Raw genomic sequence first — 24,504 nt, forward strand, 5'->3', positions numbered from 1 at the left:
CCGGCATGCCCCTCCATGCACTGGAGGATTTCGTTGAGCGTTTGCTGCAGCTCGTCAATCTTCTTGGCCAATTCCTCGTTTTGTAGTCGCGCCCTGCTCAGTTCATCCCTTAGTTCCTTGTTCTCTCTGTTTAACCTTTCTACTCTCACCCCAATTGGCGAGTTCAAGGTCTTTCCTAGGTCTTCAGGGAGTGAGCTCCCTCCCGGGCTCCCGCTTTCTTGAGCTGCCATGCCCGACCAGGTCACCTTGTACGGTCCTTTCGGCTTTCCGCCAGGTGGAGGTTGCCCGTTACCCGACGGGAAACTAGGCTCGCCACTCGAGTTTCATCCAGGATGGCTCTGGCTTCGGCTGTGACTTCTACTTTTGCTGCTACTGCGAGTCGTCCTTTTGCCCGCCGATGAGGAGTTGGGGGCAGAGGCTTTGTCGCCATGTCGGGAGCCAGACCTCGATCTCGAACGGCCTCTCCTTGGGCGACATTCCGGTGGAGCATGCTGCAAGTGGGCCGGGTACTGGTCCCCCCCACCATCTTCGGGAGTGAGAGCGCCTTCTTCACCCTACTCCCGATCGTCCCTGCTTTTCGCGAGCCATCTCCTCGCCTTGACCACATACGGAACCTTGTATCTTGCTTTACATGCGGGATCGGCTGTAGGATGGGCTTCCCCGCAGATTTTGCAGCTGGGCGAGCACTAGTGCTCGGTATTCGGGTTTTTCATGCCACAAATCAGACAAAGTTTGACTTCCAGTCTCGGGCACATGTCGGCTCTGTGACCGAGTCTTCCGCACTCCCGGCAGAAGTCGAGTTGCTTCCGGTAGAGTGCGACTCATCATTATGCTGTTAAAGTACACCCACGTCGGGACTCTGTTTCCTTCGTAGAGGAGGATTACCGTAGTGGTGTTTCCGAGTCTCTTCGCGTAGGCGAGATTGGGGTTCCTCGTAGTGATCAGTGCCCGAGAGAGCTGATCTTGCATATATCTGAGCGGGACGTCCCTTATGATTCCCTTGACCATTTCTTCCGGCGCAGAGACATACGCACTGACCTCGTGTTCCTTGTCCCCCACTCTAATTGAGCGGATCTTCGCTAACTTGCCTGCCGTCTCCTGGTCAGACGTGCTGGCAACCAGAACATTTTGAGTGTAGTTGGGGCAAATCGTGATTGTTTCGTCCGCATTTATGTCGGCCGTTCTCCTGATCGTTTCGTCCAATGCCACCCCGCCCGCCGTGCGGAGGTTCAGGCCATTCCGCGGCCTCACGATCACCTTGATGTCTCCTTTCGGCAGCCTCGGCATTTTACTCGTACGCAGGATTTTCTTCCCAATGCCTCCTTTTCGGCCACGCATCTGGGTCTCGCGCTGCGGGGACAGTTCGTCATCGCGGCGAGCTTCGCGTTTTTTCTTCCGTCGCGTAACTTCAATCCAGCCGCCGGCATCCGTCTCGGCCTCTGGTGTGTTTGTGACATTATCTCCATCCTCGTGCTCGTCTGGGGTGTCGTCGGACGCTGTTTTGTCCACCTCCATGATTGGAGATTCTCTGTGGGGCCCGCCGTGTGGTGTCCGCGAGGACTAGGCGCACAGCGCGGCCTAGCTCGGCTGGAATGCCAGTAGGCCTAGAACTCTCCACACGTGTTGCCGAAGTAAATGTGGTCGTATAAGTCTAAAAAATGCACGCTCGCCGTGAAACTTGGTGTCTCCGGGTCCGCGTGATCGTTCGGAAGTTGATGGTAATCAAAGTTTCAATGAAGGTAGTGAAAATGTTGCGGATTCATTCGAAAACCGCGAAGACGAGGTGAGGTGCGTCCGTTTTCATCGGCGACCGCAGCGCCCTCCTCATGTGATATTCAATGCTCCTTTTTATTCTCATCAGTGCTGGCTGCCGGTCAAAGACTTCACTCCTTGAAACCTTGAATTATACTTTCATGAAGAACCAGCAGTATTAACCAATTCTTAGGATAACTTCTTGTGCTAGTTGGTTAGTACTTAATGAAGCCACTGTGGTGCTAGCTAAAACACATAAAAGGAACACACAGCACCGTAATGTCTGATAGCGCATTCCTTATCTGTGTGTTTTAATTTTGCACCGCAATGGCTCCATTAAGACTCAATCCTATGTGCGCAAATTTTTTAATGTCATCGCTTCATACCTCTCTCACTACAATCACCCCTTCGTTTCCTTTTGTACCAATTCCGCTATTACAAGAGATCATCACTAACCTGTTCAATTAATATTATTAATATTTTCAATGAAGCCATCAGCTAACACACAGCCCGCGTGAATAAAACCATTTAGATCACAGTCAATATGTCCACCGCCTTTCCGATCTTGTCCTGTTCGCTTCTGCACTCGTTCAATTAAAACCAATTAGCCACAACTTCATACTGCACAAAGATTACATTCATGTGCATACACAATGCGTTACAATGACGCATCAGCATTAATTTTTCTGACGAATGATACTTGAAAACAATGGAAAATATTGAATTTCGAGACACCACGCAGAAACACCAAAAAGTGTGGAAAGGGGCCAGCATCTCCATGGAATGGCCAACATTTCCACACATTCACAGCCCCACTATCACCAGAGTCGATTTACAGTACATAATAATGTCGGAGACCACAGAAAATACAACAAGTTTTTCCCAATTCCAATTTAGTTGCCATCTTGTACAAGTTGTGCCAATTACAGATCACTGTTGAAGAGCATGAAGTAGCTACATCATATCTTGCACATATCAATTAAAGCATGAATGCTGATCATTAGCCAACAAGCAAATCAATGATCAGATTCCAAACAGCTTTAGACATACAGAAGAACAATGAGTACTTTATAAGTACTTTTATCCGTGAGTCCAATGTAAACGTCAAAGCTATGTCAGTTTTTTTTATATATGTTTGTAAGTGTATGTTATAAAGACAGCCAACCTATCAGGCACAAGAAGTGCTTATGCATCAAGATATTCATTCATGCGAGCTTCTAGGCCATACATACACACAAGGATAATTCTATTCTTAACTAATGAAAAATCTTTATAACCTAGTGCTAATCTCCCAAATTATTTGGTTACAGATGTCATTCCTACATTCCAGTCAAACAATCACATTACTATGCTTAACTAGTATACACTGTATGTTAGTACACAAATTTTCTTTAAACCCCTCATGTGGTACAAAAAAAAAATAGAATGCAACAGGTGAGAAACAGAAACGCTCATTAACTGAATGCTGCAATAAGATACTACTGCATGTGTACAAAAACTGTAGTACTATGAGGCACTAAGATGACATGTTAAAATTACTTTCAAAAGTGTTTAAGGTACCTAAATAATTTCCCAGGGGAAGGAATCTCATTTTATTGCTTTTGGAATCATGTGTAATGATAATAATAATAAAATTCACACACTTGCCACAAGTTCAATTTATAACGGGATGACCAAGGCAGCAATTTCATGGTCATCATGTTAAAAGAAGCCCCGTGAGGCAAAATCCAAATTTCCCTCCAGTTTTGTGAAACAGACCGAGCCACATGGTTGACGTAAATCACTTAACTACAATACCCGAGACAACACAATTTTTTTTCATGTTCAAAATGCAATGGTATATGTCCCTTTGCCTTAATTTTTAGAAGATACCCATCTGAAAGGTAGATGAAGTAGCACAACACACAATCACAAAACATATGTAGTCATATGAGCGCATCCTACTAAAACGTCCAAAAACGTATAACTGTAAATGAATAGTCACTGCTGGGACAATTTGGCTTTGGTCACCAACTACCCATTTCTTTCATTGAAAATGAGGTACTCTGAAGGATGCCTGCACAATAACAGATTGATGAAGCAACACAAATTGCTCAGTACTGAAATTTACAACTCCCATGTAATGTGAGCTACAGAATTACTGAGCAAGAAATATGAAATGTGGGGTCTGAGTCACGCAGCCTATATTCCCCTCCTGTCAATTGCTGCCAGATGTGATCAACACAAATGACATAAACAAGTAGTAACGAAAAAAATGCTTTTGACTTGTCATGTTCCTTCTGCGTTACAATATATATGCCTACAAACTAGTCCTGGTTTATGCATTGAGATTTATGTGTCGCGACATCATAACACAATGGTCAACTCTGTTCCTAAAATTGCTAAAAGTTCTGTGCAGAATTTTCTCCTTCTTCTAGAGTGGTGTCATCGCATTCCCCCGTATTGCTAAACTGTGGGCAGCAAACTGTCGCTTTGGATCGCAGCACTGTGACAATTCCGACAACTCCAGGTCCAGCGCCTGTCCTGTCTCTCACATGTGTCTTTCTTTCTTTAGCGCTAAACCACGATGTTAAGACTTTATTAACAACTTTAAAATATCATAAGCCCTCTACAGCTTCACTCTTGAGAAGTGTTAGTCTTACATGCATGAAATGTGGCTGCAATTTTGACAACACCAAAGATACGTGCAGTAGACTTTAAAAACAAAAATACACACTTCACAGAAGTACTTGTAGCGACACTACCACTAGCAACTAATGCCAGCTATTTTTCCATTTGCATGCCGAAAGCGATTGTGCATACATACTCTTATGTTCAGGCACCACGTTTCTTAGATGTCAGTATGCACGCAAGAGGAAATATTCATCTGATGGCCCGAGTTAGCTCCGAAAATTAAAATCATCTCTATCCTTACCTTTTTCAGTTCCTTTTTCAATTCCTGCAGAGACGAACTGAATGAAGCTTCCTTGGTCGCAAATTCCTGCAGAAGGCTCTCTTCCTGTTCAATGCCTGTAGTTGTGGACACTTTCTGACTCGTTTGCGCCTTGGCGAGGGCCTGTAGAAAATTTCAAAGTGTCAGATCCACGCTGCACGTAACTTTGGCCCAATAGCTTAACAACGCCATATACTCTGTGTACTATGGGAAATTAAGTCATCCATTGGTTTCATGTCATTGCTAAATTCGTCTGGTGTTAAGGCACAAGGACAGCAAATGAAGAGCAATCATGAGTGCTCATTATATTCCAAATAATTATCATAACTGCAATAATTATTTGACACAGAAATGCAATATGATAACGTTCCATGGATAAAGTCACCTATTGGTTTCACTCAGCTGTTACTTTCACCAAGTATTGAGGCACAAAGACAGGAAATGAAGAGCAATTACAAGAACCCATTATACACCATTATTCCAAAATAGTGGTACCCCAAAATGGTTTGCTAAAAACACTTAAGCTTGAGTATTCTCCTTAACTTCTGCCTTTTTATGATACAGGTGTCACGTGGTAACCCTTTCAAATGCAATTGAGCTTTATCAGGACTGAGATATTTATTGAAATTCATTTATTTGGAAAGGTGAACAAATAAAACAATGGATCTAGTGTCATTTTCCACTGAAGAAATGCCTATTTTAGGAGTGATTAATTTACCAGTGTTCACAGAGATTTATGTCCCCAGCTCAAACGATTCGGTCTGAAACATTCAATGTTACTGCACCATCTGATAAACTGCGAGACAAAAATATTTGGATGTCTCACAACATTTCTCGGACAATTCAGAAATGTGGCGATTGTGAGTCGGCACTGTTGACTTGCTTTGCCATTGTGTTCCTGTCCCTGTAGAACTAACTTTTTTTAAACATGAATTTATGATGAGTTGTATCAGGAAGTCTGCCAGGGCACACTGACTGCAGAAATGTTAACACATGGAAGCAAATGACTGAAAAGTGACATAGGCGACAGCGCTTTACAGCATTACCATTTGCTGTCGTAAGTACTGCATGCAAGAAGCACGTTATTGTACACGTCTTTGGCCTGGTTTGCCAGCCATTTTTCTTTCCATCACTCATTCTCCCCAAAGTTCTAAGAGAAGCTTAAATGAGCAAGTCCCCCCCCCCCCCCGAATATGAATTCGTAAAATTCGATACTAGAGGAAGCAATCGCCCACAGTTCATAAAATGTTCTCGAACACGAAGTTCAGCTTTCAAACACGCAGCCAGAGTCATCACTTTCGTTCTCCTTTATTTATTTTTTCCTACTGCACAGGAAGGATCGTGCACTGCCAGGAACGCGAAAGAAAGCGTGGAACATTACGGTTTCTGTGTCAACACATCACGAGTTGCTGGCTACACTACCACGCTACCTAGATGAGTTTAAGCGGTCTCTCGGGCGAACTCGGGCGCCGCTTCTTAACTACGGCCCCTCGCACAGAAACTACAAATCAAGAGAACAAATGAAAGCCCTACTTGCTATTAACAGCAAGATGTGTACGCCAAAAGTTAGTTCTTGTTTCAATTCCTCGAACTTTTTTTTTCCGGGTCTAGCTGCCTGCCGTGGTGAAAATCAATGCTGGCGCTGTAATTGGCACAACGCGCCAATGCACGCAAAACGGAACTCTGAAGCTTTCTTGGGCTAATAACAAATCGATGACGCGACCTTCGCGCAGAGTCGCCAACGCAAAAGCGCTAAATATTGGAAGAGAGAAAAAATTAAAGGGACCGACAACTGAGTTTTCTCAACCCATTTTTTTATGGCGCGACAGAAAGCTCACCATTCACAGTGTTTGTAGCTGCAGTAGTTAATCCCAAAAGCACGTAGTTATTTTACAAGCACTATTTTTCGATCTGAAAGGCTCTAAACACGGATGCAGCTTTCCTCCAGCAACGCTGAGAATTGATAGCGATGCCGCCAGCCCTTCTCGCGATTTGTGAAAGCTTTCGTTGTTCTGCTTTCGCAGGAGCTTCTGTAACTGTGCTTGACCACCTTTATTTATAGCTTTCCAACTATTTTTGAAAATAACAAGCTGTTACAATGAGATGATGTGGCATCATACACCTTCGCTGTATTTGTACCGCGTTGTGTGCACATGCGTCCAAGGTTGCCTGCGCCTGTGTCATGGGTGGCTTGTCCTGGCGCCGTTACTCTCTCGATGCACGAGCCAAGCCAAGTCAACGAAACATCACTATGCATTTGCGCGGCCACGCCGAGTAGCAGCGCGCATCATTTCTGAGACGAAGTGTAGGTAGCAATACTATGTCGCTCCAAAATCTTAGCGACCTGGAAACTGCGTGCACGGTTGCGTGAGCACGCTGAAAAGTTGCTCAAGACGCACTGACGAGCATGGGATCATTACGTCACGCGAAGGCAGCGCGACTTTAATGCATACTACTAACGCAGGCCTATATGTACATATTAATGCAGTAATGTCTTTTAATATAAAGAAACGGACAATATTTCAATACTAACAAAAAAATCGCCGAACGTGTACAGCAGGGGCGTAGCCAGGGGGAGGGGGCTTATGGGGCTTCACCCCCCCCCCCCCCGAAATTTTTCGTGCTCTCATACACCACCGACCAGGGGCGTCACCCAGGGGGGGGGGGGGATTTATTGGGCTTCAGCCTCCTCGCCACCTCCCCCCCGTTGAAATTTTTAATTTTTTTCGTTCTATTATACACCGCCGTCTGAAATAACCACCTTCACCGAAAACCATCCAGGATGTCATCTAAAATGTGTTTTTTTTTTTCGAGCACGACAATGCCGTGGACAGTTGAAAGGTTCCGGAAGGTGGCTTGTCTGCAAGATTTTTTTCAACCATGCAGTTTGTGAAACAGGGTATTACTCTTATTTATTTTTTGAACAATAAAAAGAAAATTGACTCTGGTACGATTATTCCTATTTTTACCTTACTTTCACGCAGCCGGCGTCTGCCATTGTGTTCTTCCTAACCTAGAAGGTCTACAAGGCGACGCACGTTTAAGTACATCATTTTTTTAAGGACTAACGTCCCCGGGTCTAACATTTACCCTCCGTGTAGTTACTTCTACAAAGCAAGGTGTAGGAGCGGGCTGGTTGGTCTTTCGTACTGCTAAAACTTTAGCGCAAAAAGTGCACAGCGGACAAAGAAACTAACTATCATTTCTTAAAGCAACACACAGATATATACCTGTCACATGTGATTACAACGATATCAGTCAACGCACAAGAGGAAAACCTAAACAAAAAACAGCAAAACTACGCGGGACCAACACGTGCGGGTGAATTTAAGTAATCTAGTTCCTTTTTTGTTAGTGCGATGGATGGCTTGCTGACGCAGCTTCCATTGGCAATCGCTGCCGCCTCAATGATGATCCTGGTGCTATCCTTAGGGTGAGTTGCCAACACTGTTGTACTGTCAAATAAAGGCACGCATTTGCATTCCGCACAATGAGCCGCCAAGAAACCATCACAACCTTTTTTCACTGTCTGATTGTGTTCGAGCAATCTCGCATGCAGGCGAGATTGCTCGCCTGCATGCGACGTAAATTTGACCGCAGGACAAAGGTATGTTATACACTACGCCCTTCACACATTCAACAAATTCATTTCGGTGCCTAATTTTACAGCTGTTGGAAGGCCTTCTTGCCGGACTGGTTCTGGCACATAACTGCGACAACTTATTAGGCGCAGAAAACGCAACTGAAATCCCCGCTCTTAGACCAATCTTTTTGAGATTGTGTGATATACCATGCAGGTATGGAATCACAGCCACCTTCTTACGAACTGTTGCCTGCGAATCAGTGCACGTGTTACGTATCTTCGAAAACTTGCGCAACTTCTCTGAAACGGATACCAGCAGGCGGCGTGGATATCCAGCTGCCTTCAAATGAGCAATTTACCCGCAGAAGCTTTCTTGCATCTAATGGTAGCAAGTTTTGGTCAATGCGTTGTGTAAAACAGGCACGAGCAATTCCGCGCTGGACCAGCTTGCTCTGTGCAGAGGCAAAAGGCAACACAGGTTTTTTTTGCACGAGGCTCATATCTCCAGTATACATGGCTACTCGAAAAGGTCTGAGCATCAGGTCCAAGAACCTCAGTGATCCATTCTTTTTTAGCAGTACTTCTACAAGGCAACTTTTGGTCCTCACAGATCACCTCGCCAGACGAATAGTCGGTCCACTCACACACTGCATGCAAATGATCTTTTTATCCCCAGTTCAGATGAGCTGTTAATCCCCAGGGATTATTTTTCACATTTATATAGCGCAAGGCGCGAATACGTTTTTTTGCGTGTTGTTTTCCGTGGTTACAAAAAAATTGTGCGGAAAAGAACACGACAAAACAACATTTAGCATTCCGTGCCTCACTGTTTTCGCTGTCAATGCGACAACTAAATACAAAATACTAAATACAATACGAATGGTGTTCAAGCTGCTGTTTGTGAGACATATGCAGCCGCACTCTACACTCACTGCACCAGTCACTCCCTTAATCTACTTCTGTGTGCAGCATGCTCCATCACAGACATCCAAAACTGTTCTTGGACTCTAAAGGCGACGTCAGCCTTTTTCCGTAAATCTTCTAGCCGCTCACACGTTTTGCGAAAAATGATAAGCTTGAGCTGTACTGAGTCTACAAGGCCGCGCCTCTTGGGACTATGCAAAACGCGCTGGGTCGAGAAGCACGATGTAGTGCTTCTCGACCCAGCATCGAGAAGCACCAGCAGTCACCAGACCACCAGCCGTCGAGCGGGTGTCCGGAAGCAAAATCTTGGGAGCAATGCATTCGAAAGCGTGGAAGAATATTTTCGCAGAACCCTGTTCATTAAAACCCAGTTAAACCAACGGTTCGAAAAGCACAGGGCACTTCTAAAGTACTTTTCAGTAATTGTACCATCCTCAATATCACCAATTCAAGGTGATTGGGAGAAAGGAGCAGAAAATCTCCTGAAAGTTTTTGCGCATGACGTCGAAACTAGGGCTGCTTTGGGAAAACTGCGACTATGGTGGGCAAAGCGGATGAACGAAGCACCAAACCATCGCCCCAGTACAGGAACCGATGCCCTGTTCTATCCGAATGTGTACAAGCTACTCCATATTCCAGCCACACTTCCAGTGACCACTGCCAGCGCAGAGAAAACGTTTTCAAGCATGAGTTTACTTAAGAACTACTCACGCTCCACGATGTCTGAGGAATGCATGGTAGGCCTGGCACTTCTATACGCCCACAGAAATGTCGATATCAGCGTGTCGGAAGTTATTGACCACTTTGCTAAGCTTCCTCGCCGGGTCAACTTTGTCCTTTGATACCAAGCAGGACAAAAATCAGCGCAAGCGAAAGGAAAAGACACTGCTGTTCCAGAGTTCAGGTCAAAAATCCCGTAATTCTGACGCAATATTATTCACCAACTTTTAAAGCAGTGGGGATTTTGTACTTTTTAGCAGTTAACACTGTGACCTAATATAAACATACGAACACGGGCATCAGGTCGACATTAACAGCGAATCGACAGCTTCACCTTGTTCACTGAGAGGTCGGCATACGCGGCGTTACCAAACAAATTCAGCTATTGGGAAGCCATTGTTTGTTACTTTCATTTGTCGGTTTTGTTCTTTATTCCTTTTTGAACTAGAAGCGACAACCCTCCTTTTATATTGAGTGCACAATAGTGGTTCGCACTTTTAAAACAGTTTTGAAATAGTTTCTTTCATTATTTCTGCGCTCTTCCATAATAGGTCTCTCCACATGGTGCGTCCGAGAGAGCAGCTTGGCCCAAGGACATATCAGTTTCTGTGATTGTGCAGCATGTTCTTTTGCCTTATTCTGGACATTATGCATAGTGATTATTGCTTAGTTCTGTATACCGATTGCATATTTAAATGTACATTTGTGATGCTTTGTGTAAGCATACTGCGCACTGTTTCCTGTGACTGATGTTTTGCCCGTGTTCGAGGTGTACTTTCCCATTCTTGTTTTTCCCTAGCCGCATCATTTGCGCCAAAAAAATGAACATTTTGCGTAAACAATCTCCATTAAAATATTTGATCTCGTCCTGGTTATTTTGTGGACGTCGTTTTTTCGTTATCAGGCGCTTCTTTAGCTTTAAAATGATGCAGTTCCAAAGTTTACGTGATATTTCCTGTACCTCTTACACACAAAAAAATTTAAAATTTGAAAAGATTGACGACAGTTATTCCTGAAAAGATTTTGCGGGCATGGTAACATAATATTTTTATGAAAAAGCACATTTCTTACTCGTTCTTGACAGCGCGCAGCATTCAAGAAGTGATTTGCAGCATCCAATACAAATTGTCACTGGTTATACATGTTATTCATATACTTAGTCGTACGAAAAATTCAATGAGGAGGTCGCATTGCAACGAGAGCCCCCCCCCGAACAAAATTTCTGGCTACGCCACTGGCGTACAGCAATCAACGGTCACGTGGCCGGTTTCATTGAATCGTTCATATTTTTGCCGCCACAGGTCATTTTTCGCGACTTTCAATTAAGAAATAAAAATATAAATCCACCTCTCACGAGAAAAACAGGGTTGGTCTGAGTCAATGCCACGGACAATCTTTCCATGAGTGGAGTCATTTCATTTCATGTTCTGGGCAGTTGTCGGTCCCTTTATAGGAGCCAGTAGCGCCGCCTAACCCTAATACACCTAACTTTTGCGCAAGCATCACTGCATCTACGTGTAACACTGCATGAATGGAAAGCTCAGCGCGAGATTATGGGGAATGTTAGGCGGAACTAAGGCGCTAAAAAAAACGGCAGATCCCACGCAATGTGGGAATCGATGTAAAGCGAAGCAGCCAGCAAAAACCTGCATACATCATCTTATTTGTCACTGAGGCTAATGAAGTCATTCATGTCGTGACATCGTGTTCGCTATATATCGCGAGATTGTCATACATGCATGAGTGTAGAATCTGGTATATGCCATGCTAATGAAACATATATTCTGCTACATATATACGATGCGTGACCTGCTATTTATGTTCGTCACGCACTCCTGTCATGCCATAATAATTTAGATATATATCCAGTTAACAAAATGGGCGCGAGTGCAACATGAGCATGGCGTCTAAATCATACCCTACATGACATGCATGTCATGATTTTCGTGTTACCACCTGTTATTTATGTTTGCCACACAGTCCCATCACGCAATACCAATTTTGGTGTATATCAAGCTAGCGAAACGGCCACCAGCGCTCCATGAGCGTGGCACGTAAGTCATGTTGTACATGACATACGTGTCATGATTTTCATGTTACCACCTGTTATTTGTGTTCGTCACACAGTCACGTCATGAGATACCAATTTTGGTGTATATCAAGCTAGCGGAACGGCCGCTAGCGCACCATGAGCGTGGCATGTAAGCCATGCTGTACATGACATACGTGTCATGATTTTCATGTCAACTCCTGTTATTTATTTTCGTCAGAAAGTCATGTCGCGCAATACCAGTTTTGGTGTATATCAAGCTAGCGAAACGGCCACCAGCGCTCCATGAGCGTGGCACGTAAGTCATGTTGTACATGACATACGTGTCATGATTTTCATGTTACCACCTGTTATTTGTGTTCGTCACACAGTCACGTCATGAGATACCAATTTTGGTGTATATCAAGCTAGCGGAACAGCCGCTAGCGCACCATGAGCGTGGCATGTAAGCCATGCTGTACATGACATACGTGTCATGATGTTCATGTCAACTCCTGTTATTTATTTTCGTCAGAAAGTCATGTCGCGCAATACCAGTTTTGGTGTATATCAAGCTAGCGAAACAGCCGCCAGCACTCCATGAGAGAGGTACGTAAGTCATGTTGTACATGACATACGTGTCATGATTTTCATGTTACCACCTGTTATTTGTGTTCGTCACACAGTCACGTCATGAGATACCAATTTTGGTGTATATCAAGCTAGCGGAACGGCCGCTAGCGCACCATGAGCGTGGCATGTAAGCCATGCTGTACATGACATACGTGTCATGATTTTCATGTCAACTCCTGTTATTTATTTTCGTCAGAAAGTCATGTCGCGCAATACCAGTTTTGGTGTATATCAAGCTAGCGAAACAGCCGCCAGCGCTCCATGAGCGAGGCACGTAAGTCATGTTGTACATGACATACGTGTCATGATTCTCATGTTACCACCTGTTATTTGTGTTCGTCACACAGGCACGTCATGAGATACCAATTTTGGTGTATATCAAGCTAGCGGAACGGCCGCTAGCGCACCATGAGCGTGGCATGTAAGCCATGCTGTACATGACATACGTGTCATGATTTTCATGTCAACTCCTGTTATTTATTTTCGTCAGAAAGTCATGTCGCGCAATACCAGTTTTGGTGTATATCAAGCTAGCGAAACGGCCACCAGCGCTCCATGAGCGTGGCACGTAAGTCATGTTGTACATGACATACGTGTCATGATTTTCATGTTACCACCTGTTATTTGTGTTCGTCACACAGTCACGTCATGAGATACCAATTTTGGTGTATATCAAGCTAGCGGAACGGCCGCTAGCGCACCATGAGCGTGGCATGTAAGCCATGCTGTACATGACATACGTGTCATGATTTTCATGTCAACTCCTGTTATTTATTTTCGTCAGAAAGTCATGTCGCGCAATACCAGTTTTGGTGTATATCAAGCTAGCGAAACGGCCACCAGCGCTCCATGAGCGAGGCACGTAAGTCATGTTGTACATGACATACGTGTCATGATTTTCATGTTACCACCTGTTATTTGTGTTCGTCACACAGTCACGTCATGAGATACCAATTTTGGTGTATATCAAGCTAGCGGAACGGCCGCTAGCACACCATGAGCGTGGCATGTAAGCCATGCTGTACATGACATACGTGTCATGATTTTCATGTCAACTCCTGTTATTTATTTTCGTCAGAAAGTCATGTCGCGCAATACCAGTATTGGTGTATATCAAGCTACCGAAACAGCCGCCAGCGCTCCATGAGTGAGGCACGTAAGTCATGCTGTACATGACATGCATGTCATGATTTTCGTGTTAACACCTGTTCTTTTGTGTTCGCCACACAGTCACGTCTTTCAATACCAATTTTGGTGTATATCAAGCTAGCGAAACGGCCACCCACGCACCATGAGCGTGGCATGTAAGTCATGTTGTACACAGGCAGGGTTGCCACTGACTTTCGAGTAAATGCCGCCAAACGACGAGCAGAAAGTCGCCAAAAGTCGCCATTTTTTTTACAAATTTCGCCAAAAAAGTCACCATTCTAGATATGTGCAGCATATCCTAGTAATAAGAACTTCCACTGATGTATAGCCCCGTAGAATACAATGCCATTCAAAGCCCTTAAAGTATATTGACATTTCTCAATGTCAGGCGCATTACCCCTTCACCATGGGAGTGCTTGGTGCACCTGGTTCGACTAGCCGCAAGATGTGTGCGGAGGCGCAAGTATGAAAGGATAAAACGCTCATGATATCCTTCCATCCCTGTCCGCTCGTTTCAAAGGTAAAAGTGTGGTAAACCTTAGGCGAAAGCCGCGAAGGCGTTGTTTGTAGGCAGGTTTACATCCCCTCATATGAAAAAAAGGATTAACAGGTTTATTGAAAGTAGTAAGACAGAATTCTTACAGGTATCGTTCATTAGTGAGTCTTATGCCTTTCAGTGTGAACTAATATGATACCGGACGCCACTGTCCCTTTCATATATAATCACTTATATCTACCCGCGTCAATCCAGTGCGTTATAATTGAACAGGTAGACATTGTAAAATGTTATATAGCAATTGTTTTCATTGCACACGTCCACCGAGAAAAGTAGAAAATGCCTGAATAAATAATTTTTTATTGCACGAACACCAGCGTATCCGCCCATCTTCGCTATACGAGCTCGATTAGGGGATACTGCAGCAGTGAATAGGTCGCCAAGCTATTCAGAATAGTTGGAGCTTTGGCAGAAGAAATGGCCGGAACACACAACCAACCCGTCATCTAGCCCTTTCAGAAGCGAAACTTGAGCGAAGCTCTGAAGCATCTAGATGAATCTAGATGAATTGAGTTAGAAGCATCTAGATGAATTGAGGAGATACACACGAGTTACAGGACGGACATACAGAACGGTGCGCAATGTGCACCTCAAAACCCAGAAAAATACAGAGAATAGTGCCGCTCATTCGTTGGGAATGCACTGAGCTTAGGATGCATAACTCAGTGGAGACCTAAGCTGAAAATCGCCAAAAATTCGCCATTCATAATTTTAGGTCGCCACGGGCCTCTCAAATTCGCCAATTTGGCGAAAAGTAGCCACCATTGGCAACCCAGTACACAGGGGTCCCCTGTTAAAGGGAACATCGGAGTGTGGCGGCAGCTCGGCGCCACCGCCGGCTGCAACGAAATTCGCGCAGACGCAGTGAGCACCGTGCCCGGTGCTCTTTCGTCACGTCAACGGTTCGTTTCGCGACGATTCGCAGCGCGGAAGCAGACGGCAGCAGACGACGAAAGAGCACAACACACAGCCTGCACTGCGCCTGTGCCAGACTCGTTGCAGCCGCTGGCCGGCGGTGGCGCCGAGCTGCAGCCACGCGCTCCGATGTTCCCTTTAACAGTGGACCCCTGTGTACATGACATACGAGTCATGATTTTCATGTCAACTACTGTTATTTATGTTCGTCAGACAGTCATGTCGCGCAATACCAATTTTGGTGTATATCAAGCCAGCGAAACGGCCGCCAGCGCTCCACGAGCGTGGCACGTAAGGCATGCTTTACATGACATGCATGTTACGATTTTCGTGTTAACACCTGTTATTTGTGTTCGTCACACAGTCAAGTCGCTCAATACCAATTTTGGTGCATATCAAGCTAGCGAAACGGCCGCGAGTGCACCATGAGCGTGGCACGTAAGTCATGCTGTACATGACATGTGCCATGATTTGCAGGCTAGGACTTGTCATTTATGTTCGTCACACACTGTTATCACGCCATACCAATTTTGGTATATCAAACTAACGAAACGGCCGCAAGAGCACGAAAACAGTGGCATGTAAATCATGTCGTTCATGACATGGATATCATGATTTTCATGTTACGACCTGTCATTTATGTTCGCCATGAGGTCATGTTACGCCATACTAATTTTGGTGTGCATCCTATTAACGAAACGGCCAGGAGAGCACAAAGTCGGCTAGATAAATAGAGAGATACGCTCAAAGTCGCAGAAGTTCGCTAAGAAATGCTTCGCATTTAAAATTTCCGCGATCGCGTCGTGAACAGACCGATCTCACCGCGAGTTGCACTACGCCACCGCTGCCGCAGTGCATGCGGTACTTAAGAGTACTCGGTACTGCATCGGCGAGCTGCACTATCGAGCTTTAGGGGCCGTATTTGGATGAATCGCGATGGTTGGGTTCACGTGCTGCATGCTGAGATGCTCAACAGCAACCTGAAGCAAAAGGACTCGGATTTTACGTGTTTTCAAAGGATGTCAAGCTCCGACAGGAATGTGTGCGACAGTCAACGATGTCGGACGGAGCGGCGACTACCGCGCACTTTCAACGTATTGTTCACCGTGTTTGAGAATTCCGTGTGTATAATGCATGGTAATTTAGCAACAATCTGTTGCGTCATAACAAGCTTTCTGCGCTACTGATGTGCCGATCACCGACAGCAAAACTTCATACAACGTGTGCTCGATCCCCTCGCCGGGGCGATCGCCGCCAGCGGCGACAGGCTGGATACAACGTCTCATATGCATTCACGTTTAACGCATCACTGTGCTCGAAATCCTGCGCTGACAACACAGTGTGCGTACATTGAAAGTACTGCTTGAACAAAAGAGAAGCGCAAAAAGCTTTCTTTTTTTTTCGTCCCATCGGTTTCTTTTTTTCCGTCTTCGTAGTCGCGGAGAGCTCTACGTTTGGGCAAGTTATTTTCCGCACACTGTAACTTGTATCGCTCGTGTGCTGACGTTCACTAAAGATTTCTGCTCTCATGACGACAGAAACATGATTTCTCGTCTTTTTTTTTTTTAACTAATACTTATTCAGCGAAGCGACGCGCGCGCATCAACACGACGAGACGACCTGGCCACATGTAAACGTCGTCTGTTCCTTTTTTTTCTCTTAAAGCTAGGATATGCAGTGTAGCCTGAAGTAACATAACATACATGAGAGGTCCGGACACAGTTTAACACAGCGTTCAATTGTCTTCTGTGCCGAGGATTCATGCCAAACGACAATATACCTGAAGCAAGCAGCGCACCAGCAGCGCTCAGAGTACTCGAACTAAGATGGCGGCAGTGCCGCTGTCGGAAACTCGCGCATGCGCAGATAATCTGGTGAGATCGACCACGCCTACCACTCACGTCAAAGGGATAGATGCACCATGCGTCACAACTCCCGCGCGCTTACCTCTTTAAGTATTTCCATCTCGTGCTTGGTGGTGTCGCATCTTTGCTGCAAGGCCTCTTTCTCGGCCAGCAAGTCGAGACCGTACTGTGCCGACTGGATCATTTTCTGGTTGTACTGGGCGAGCTTGCGGTGGCACCGCTCCAATTCCAGCTTGAGAGCTTCATTTTCGGCCCGCACGTCGCCGTCCTTGAGCCCGGCGCTCGCTTCCATGATGGTACAATGTACTCGAATGGGTGGGCTCACTGATCCCTACGGTCCCTAGAACATAGGGGCTAGTCTGCCGTCTCCGCTCTCCCGGCTCTCCCGGGCAGTGCTGCCCATAGAGTTTCCTAAAATTAACTAGAGGGGACTCTGGCGCTGCGATCGTTCAGCTACCATGGTACTATCTAGCCACCATAATGGTACTAGCCACTGTAACCATGGGAATGATGGGTAGTACACAAATTTGCCTAGTCTTCGTGCTTGCGGCTTCAAACGTACTTGTGGCTTTGTTTATTGCTGTGTTTTGGCGTTCGTTTCGGATAAAAGAATAGACCGTTGTGAACTTCGTGACCAGCTTTCATTTGGTGAGCCTAAAAGAGTTAAAGTGGTGAAGTGTAACTGCTCATTTTTGCTGAACTTCGTTTTGCGACAAAGCGGATGCAGCCGACGCGGAGCCAAACGGAGCCGAAAGAACGAAGTTTAGACAAATCTGTGTACTACCCTAGCCACCCTAACTACCCATCATTCCCATGCTGGCTGAAGCGCTGGACACATGGTGCGAATTTGGATGCGATTCGTCGTACGGCTGTTCGTGCCAACAGCCGCATCCGACAGACGCCCAACAGGTTCCATCAGCGTGCGGAGACGATTCGCACGCCGCACGGGCATCCAACTTGCTGAATGTAGCCGCGCGGCTGCCGCGTCGGTCTGACGGCCGCAGCCAATGGTAGCGCGGGAGACGCCTGACGTCACTCCTCTGGTGGCGCGTTTGTTGCTTGTTTGTTTGTTTGCGCGTTTGTTGCGCTACGTTCGGATGGCTCCGATCATGAAAAACGTTGGATAAACTTTCTTTCTGACATCAAATAACCCATGACGTTTGAAGTGTGTCATTTGTGCAAGGCGGCGCCCGTTTCCGAACCACAAGCGAGATATCGAGCCGTGATGGAAGGCCACTTAGCAGGTAACAGCCGTACCGGCCGTCTCGGCGAACCGGCCCGCTTCGCTTGCACCGTTGCTGGTCAAATCGAGGCCTACGAGAAAACCAATTGCGCATGTAGACGCGTGTCATCAGCGTAAAAGTTTTAATCGTGTTGATAAAAATAAGTGCTCTACGATCACCTCGCGTTTGATCGCGAACGGCGCTAGCCACAGCGTCCGCCTTGCTAGGCCTACGCTCGGTGTCGTGACAGGCTCGGAGTCGCGAGTGAATGCGGGCTGTTGAGATGTTTGTCGCTTGCGAAGGCGTAGCTTTATTGGCAATGTGCTTACAGAACGAAGCGTGGCTGCGCAAGGTTGTTTGTTTTGCAGTCAACGAAGAGGATGCGATGTCTTCCGAGCGTGCAAGCCGGGGTGCCGTGTGTGGGCGGAGCCTGCGCGCTGATTGCTCGTTCGCCCCCATGTGTCCTGAATTGCCGTATACCGCATGCGGCGTCGCACGTCGGATCGGATGCCGAATCGCACCATGTGTCTAGCGCTTGAAGCGTCATGCGTTGCAGCTCCCATAGACACTAGCGCCAGAGTTCCCTCTAGTAAGTATTGTAGGAAACTCTATGGTGCTGCCAACCTGCGGAGCCACTTTTTCCCTCTCTGGAGTGAAAAAATTCCCTAGAGATCCCTAGATTTTCGTGGAGAGCGCTTTGAAGACTAATGTGTTTGTGCTGTGGAAAGCGACTTCAAAGTTCACTTTTATGACATAATGGTGCATTCGTTTGAAAGTATTCCCACACACACACCTTTGTTCATGCCGTACATCGGAATGTTTTGTTAGCAAAGGCTATATGCATTGCTTTCTTCGTGGTAGGTCGCAGTGCCGCGGGAATTTTTGAGCTCGTGTTTAGTCCGCTCGCTGCGTTTCGAGCCCTAAGTGTTCCCAGCTGTAATGAACATGTGTCGTCATTCTATTACAAATACTTGCACCGGAAGGCCCGCGTGAATAGACAGGCGGCGAAATCTTCCGATCGGTGAAGCGCATGCAGTGATTTCCCGCCCCTACACAGTCCACATCCTGTGGAATGTTTCGTCACCATAGCATATATGCAGCCCTAAAATGTTTTATTTGCTGTTTTTTTCTCTTTATGTGCAATTAGTTTCGAACACGTAAGCCACACGTGCTGTATAACCAAATGCGCTACACGTGGCGGTGCTCGTCTTTCCTTATGCCTCTGGATATTGAGCCCTGTAATGCGCGTTTCGTTTCCTGGTCGACATCCAGCTTGTACCACCCGTGAAACCATCTGTTTTCGAAGTGCACGTATTGACGAACCTTCGGCATTTTCTCTTTGGAGTTTCTCTGTCTATAGTATGTCTTAATTTGGATTAATATTTTTCTTACGAAGTCATCTTTGCTCGCTCCCCGCGCGTGAAAGGGATCGCTGTCTAAGAACACAAGTAAGGTTCCACCTTGCGCAGAAAAAACTAGGCGAACGACCCATTTGCTGCCGCGAATGTTATCTTTTTTTTTTTCTTGTGCACACGAAACAATGTTAAAAACAACAAAAGTTTCGCAGTAGAAGATTTCATCTGTTTCGTACGAAAGCCGTCTTACTATATCTTGTCGTTCCTACAATGCGGATATATTCTGCTCATTCCTTCCTGCAAAAATGTTGTCAAAGCAAGAAAAGAACGTACCTTACTTCAAGTATATGCGCATTAAGAAAAATTACCGCTGTTGGCTGTCATCTGATAGCGCCGTGCATTGTGATTCCTTCAACCTAATGTAAGGAGCTCGGTACGCATTCATACACCGAGCGCGCCAGTCGACTAAAATTAAGTAATATTTCTTACGTGAATGCAAAAGCAATTTGCGAGGGCTGACATTATAACGCAGGGTCACTTCTATAGTTCTGTCGCATCAGCAGTTTATAATTAAGTGTTCAAGAAGAAATCTGAGGGGAAAAGACACGCAACTGACGTATACGTGAGCTCCTCTTTACGTTACATCTTTTGTGATAAATATTGCCGATAACTGGATATAATTGGTACCAAAATACTTGTGAACTGTTTGCGATCACGAATATACCAGGTCTTGGTGGTTATTTTACGTTTTTGTGTCAAAAATAGTGTATTTCCGAATGTAAACAAACCGCACATTCTGCGCAGCGTTTTTTGAAGTTTATCTTTTTTTTTCTCAAAATTGTGAGCTTAGAAATGCCGTACTACTGCTGTATTTTTTTAGAGGAACACGAATCTGAAATTCGCATGTTCCTAGCTGCCTTACAAGCAATTGGGGTTTTAAGCTCCCCATGTATTTCGCCGATAGGAGTCACATGGTAGGGTAGAAATCTTTATCCGACTGAATCAAAAATCTAAGCGGCATCCACAAAAATTGAGCTAATCAGTCGATTCTACATCTTCGAATCTATAAAATATTATAATTTCAAATCGTATTTCATCAAACTGACGATGTAACAAGCATTTGTAAATCCGCCACAAAGAACGTCAACAAGGGCGGCCATTTTGAACCGAAACGGCTTCAAACCCGAACCTACGTTCATCGAGGCTAATACCACTTTTTGAACGAAACTTTTTGGTTATGCAGGAAGGATATAAAGGACCGATACACTACCTAGCAGTACTTTAAAAATTTCGCAGGAAATTGAGGAGAAATTGGGATTTCTTCCTCCCATGAAACTACACACTGCACGCAACTAAGCACTTGGCCATTACTACTGCACGTAACTAGTGCATAAGTCGCCCTAAAACATTTCTCTTGCAACATAACAAGGTCAGAGACAGTGATATTTTGGGGTTGAAGGAGCCCGAACAATGACAGGAGAGGCGATGCCGGCCTAAAACGGTCTTTTTTCGGCGGAAAGGTTGAAATCTTAAGTAACACGTATGTGGCGTTAATTCCGCCTCGTGCACTGCTGCTTTCAGTTGTACTGGTGGCGCCACCAACGGCGAACGGTGAGAAAGGTGGATACGCGCGGCTCATAGAAGCCGTGGGCAAAGCGCCCGTTACTCGCCGTTTTTCTATTCATTTTCCATTCTGGTTTGATATTTGTACTGCCGACGCTGCTCCACTAGACAACCATGCCGTTTGTTATGTCGATTGTTCTGTACTATTTGTTTTAAAATGGCAGGCCCGTTTTTTTATGCGTGCGCGGGATGCACTGCGTACGTTTCTTACGTGCATGTGTCCAAGTTGTCTGCGTGATCTGTTAACATAGATGAAACAAAAACTGTTGCAGTAGAAAACAGCATTCTTGTTTTATTGAACACCCCAAACAGTACAACAACAATGACTATTACGGCCGTACGTCTGCTTAAGAAACGCACAAAAGACACGCGTTTTTATCTTCGCCCAACACTCGCAGCACTCAACTAGGCCAAGAAAACCAAAATCTAACTTGCTGAACGTTTTAACAGCCGTCACAGAGCTGCATAATAATGCATGAACGTACTTTAGCCAATGACCAACAAACATTCACACAGCGTTTTTTTTTTTTTTTGTTCACAGACCGTGTTAACATATGAGAAAGTTCTAACTGCATTGCAATCACATCTTTCGGAATATCTAATCACTTTCACCATTGAAGCCACAATTAAACTTGGCGAAAAACAGCGCAATATTGAGACAGAACACAAGACGAAGAAGGCGCGACAACAAAAGCGCTGTGTCTTGTGTCCTGTCTCAATCCTGCGCTGTTTTTTGCCAAGTTTAACCATGAACCAACTAGCCCAAGCCTCGACTATAGGAAGCCACAATCCTCAAACACATGCGCTTTAAATTGAGCATGGCATTACTAAGACTTACATAGGGAAAGCGCAAGCGTGACATTACTCAGATTTATATAGGAAATACGCACGCGTGCAATGTATCTCGTATGCTAGATTCTCCTTTGGTACGTGCAGCTCTACATAAAATACGATTCTAGAAGTAATGTTCGTGGAGTAGCGAGCACATAGAAGGGCAACTACTTACAGCTTCACTTACCATTGCAAAAACGGTATTCCAATTGCAATTCAATATTAACCGACGCAACAACGATAACAACACACTTGCACACAGGCGTACCAGGTTGACGCGCGAGGCCAAGCGCGGTATTTTAAGTAGCACAATCGTGCGCGTACAGTACGCTAGAATATTCTGGCACAATGTCGTCAAGCTTGCAGTCACTTCAGCGGTTCCCACGATGTAGCACCAGTTCACGTCCTCGCGTCATCAAACTGCTACGACGCCGAGAACTACACACACAGCTGACTTGGAAAAACACGGTCTTGCAGGAGGCCATCTTCTCCAGCAACCAACGGACAAAGGTCCACAACTGAGGCGTCTGAAACACTGCCGTTGATGAGATGGCAGCTGAACGAAATCGGGGATCATCGTCCGACGTGTAGCCAGTTCAAGGAAGACGCGAGGAAAGCGACGAGCACAGCCGGTCTTTTCGGGTGCGCTACTAATGATGATGATGATTGATGATTTGGGGCCATTCCCTTTGTATCGGGCGGGCAAGATTAATTTGCCCTAGCCTGCTGCACAGTGCACAGCGCGCGCTCTCACGGCCACCGAAAGAAATAAAAAAAAAGTGGAGAGAGGGGTCACCTTGGAGCATGGCATATCGGTGGAAGAAAAAGGGTGTGTTGCGTCGTCGGTGTGGCGTATTGTCGAGAGATGGCGCTAGTTTGTTTTTGCGCAACGGAATCGCAAACTTCATTCAAAATGCATAGGATCCTATGGGGGGTTGGGAGAGGGTGCAACCGCCTGAGCCGAGCGGTGGCGCCACCATACCGATGCACGAGGCGGATAGTGAATGTTTGTTCGTCCGTGGGCTTCCTTGCGCTAGCGCAATACCTGGTTACTGCAGCCGTAACCGTGAGAGTCCGTATAGGTGGGGCCATCTTGCGGCGCAAAGAAGACCCTGACACTATTGTATTGACCCATTCGCTATGCTGTGCACGCTAAAATTCTCTGATATAGCTAACTGAGACACACCAGCGAGTATGGCCCAAGCGTGCGCCCCCGGGCACCTCCTCATTGCTGCTTGGAACGGTGTCCGTTTTTCAATCGCTGTTTTAAATGTAAACATTTCGACAGAAGTCTGTCTGGCTGGGTGCAAGAATTAAGAAGTTGAAATACCTCCAGCCACAAATTCTTGGAGGAAACCCGACGTTTCGAGACCGGCTTGGTCTCTTCTTCAGGGGTGACTGTGCTGATCAGGGGGGCTTCGTCGCAGCTTGTTTTTGGCTCCGCCTTTCTCTTTCCCTCACGTTCCGGAGGCCGTGCACGTAGATCGGAGGCATTGTTCCGAGGGACCGGTTCACATTCGCAGGTGTGTTCTGGATGTGCCACGACTCGAGTAAGAGCCTCCTTCCCAGATTCCTTTCCGTTTCTATGATGGAAGCGCCCTCGAAGTCAATTTTGTGGTCGTGCTTCTCGCAATGTTCTGCAAGGGCACTGCGTTGTATTTCCATCTTTCTGACGTCGTTTTTGTGTTGGCGCATTCTTTCCGGGAAGCACTTACTCTCGCCTATGTAGCTCGCTGGACAGTCAGCACATGACACTTTGTAGACCACGCCCTGGTGTTGCTCCCGGGATGGTCGATCTTTCGGCCGCGGTAGTAAGCGAGCGAGCGTTGAGGCCGGCTTGTGAACCACCGTGACCCCAGCTTTTCCGAGAACCCAGGCGAGCTGTTCGCTAGTTCCCGGAACATACGGGATGACGACTCGTTGGGCTGGTTTCTTCGATACCATTGTATCCGGTGGGGTGGCCAGCGTGGGAGGAGGGTCCCGTGTGTCGTTCGCAGATGCGTCTCCGCGGTGGGGAAGCTGATCTCTCGGCATGCGGCGTGCCACACGGCGGATGAAAGCTGTCGTGTATCCGTTCTTTCTTAACTCGGCCACGACCCTCTCTTCTTCTCTCTTTCTCTCTCCTTCTGATGTGCAGATGGCTCTTGCTCGTGAAAAGAGTGCCGACACCACGGAAGCTTTGTGGGCAGTGGGGTGACTCGAGGTGAAATGCAAATACCTGCCGGTGACTCGAGGTGATCTCCAGCTCGTCTGCAGGAACGGCTCTGCACCAGGATTTTACGGGCTTCCAAAGATCCATAAGCCCACCATCCCGCTCCGTCCGATCGTGGATTTTACATCTTCTCCACTCCGTGCGCTGTCCCAATATCTCCACCGGACTCTGGCGCCGCTCGTGGGAAAAACACCAACCCACA

At 46.2% G+C, this 24,504-nt stretch overlaps 1 protein-coding gene across 1 annotated transcript in view; it reads right to left on the reverse strand.

Moving 5' to 3' along the window:
• The window catches only part of LOC119398609 (uncharacterized), a 132,254-nt gene that overhangs the window by 62,752 nt on the left and 44,998 nt on the right, over window positions 1-24,504 (reverse strand). The window contains exon 3 of the mRNA XM_037665443.1: window positions 4,667-4,807. Within this exon, the coding sequence (XP_037521371.1) occupies window positions 4,667-4,807 (141 nt within the window). The remainder of the gene's footprint in view (window positions 1-4,666; window positions 4,808-24,504) is intronic.

This window comes from Rhipicephalus sanguineus, chromosome 7, assembly GCF_013339695.2.
Source record: "Rhipicephalus sanguineus isolate Rsan-2018 chromosome 7, BIME_Rsan_1.4, whole genome shotgun sequence".
Taxonomy (NCBI): domain Eukaryota; kingdom Metazoa; phylum Arthropoda; class Arachnida; order Ixodida; family Ixodidae; genus Rhipicephalus; species Rhipicephalus sanguineus.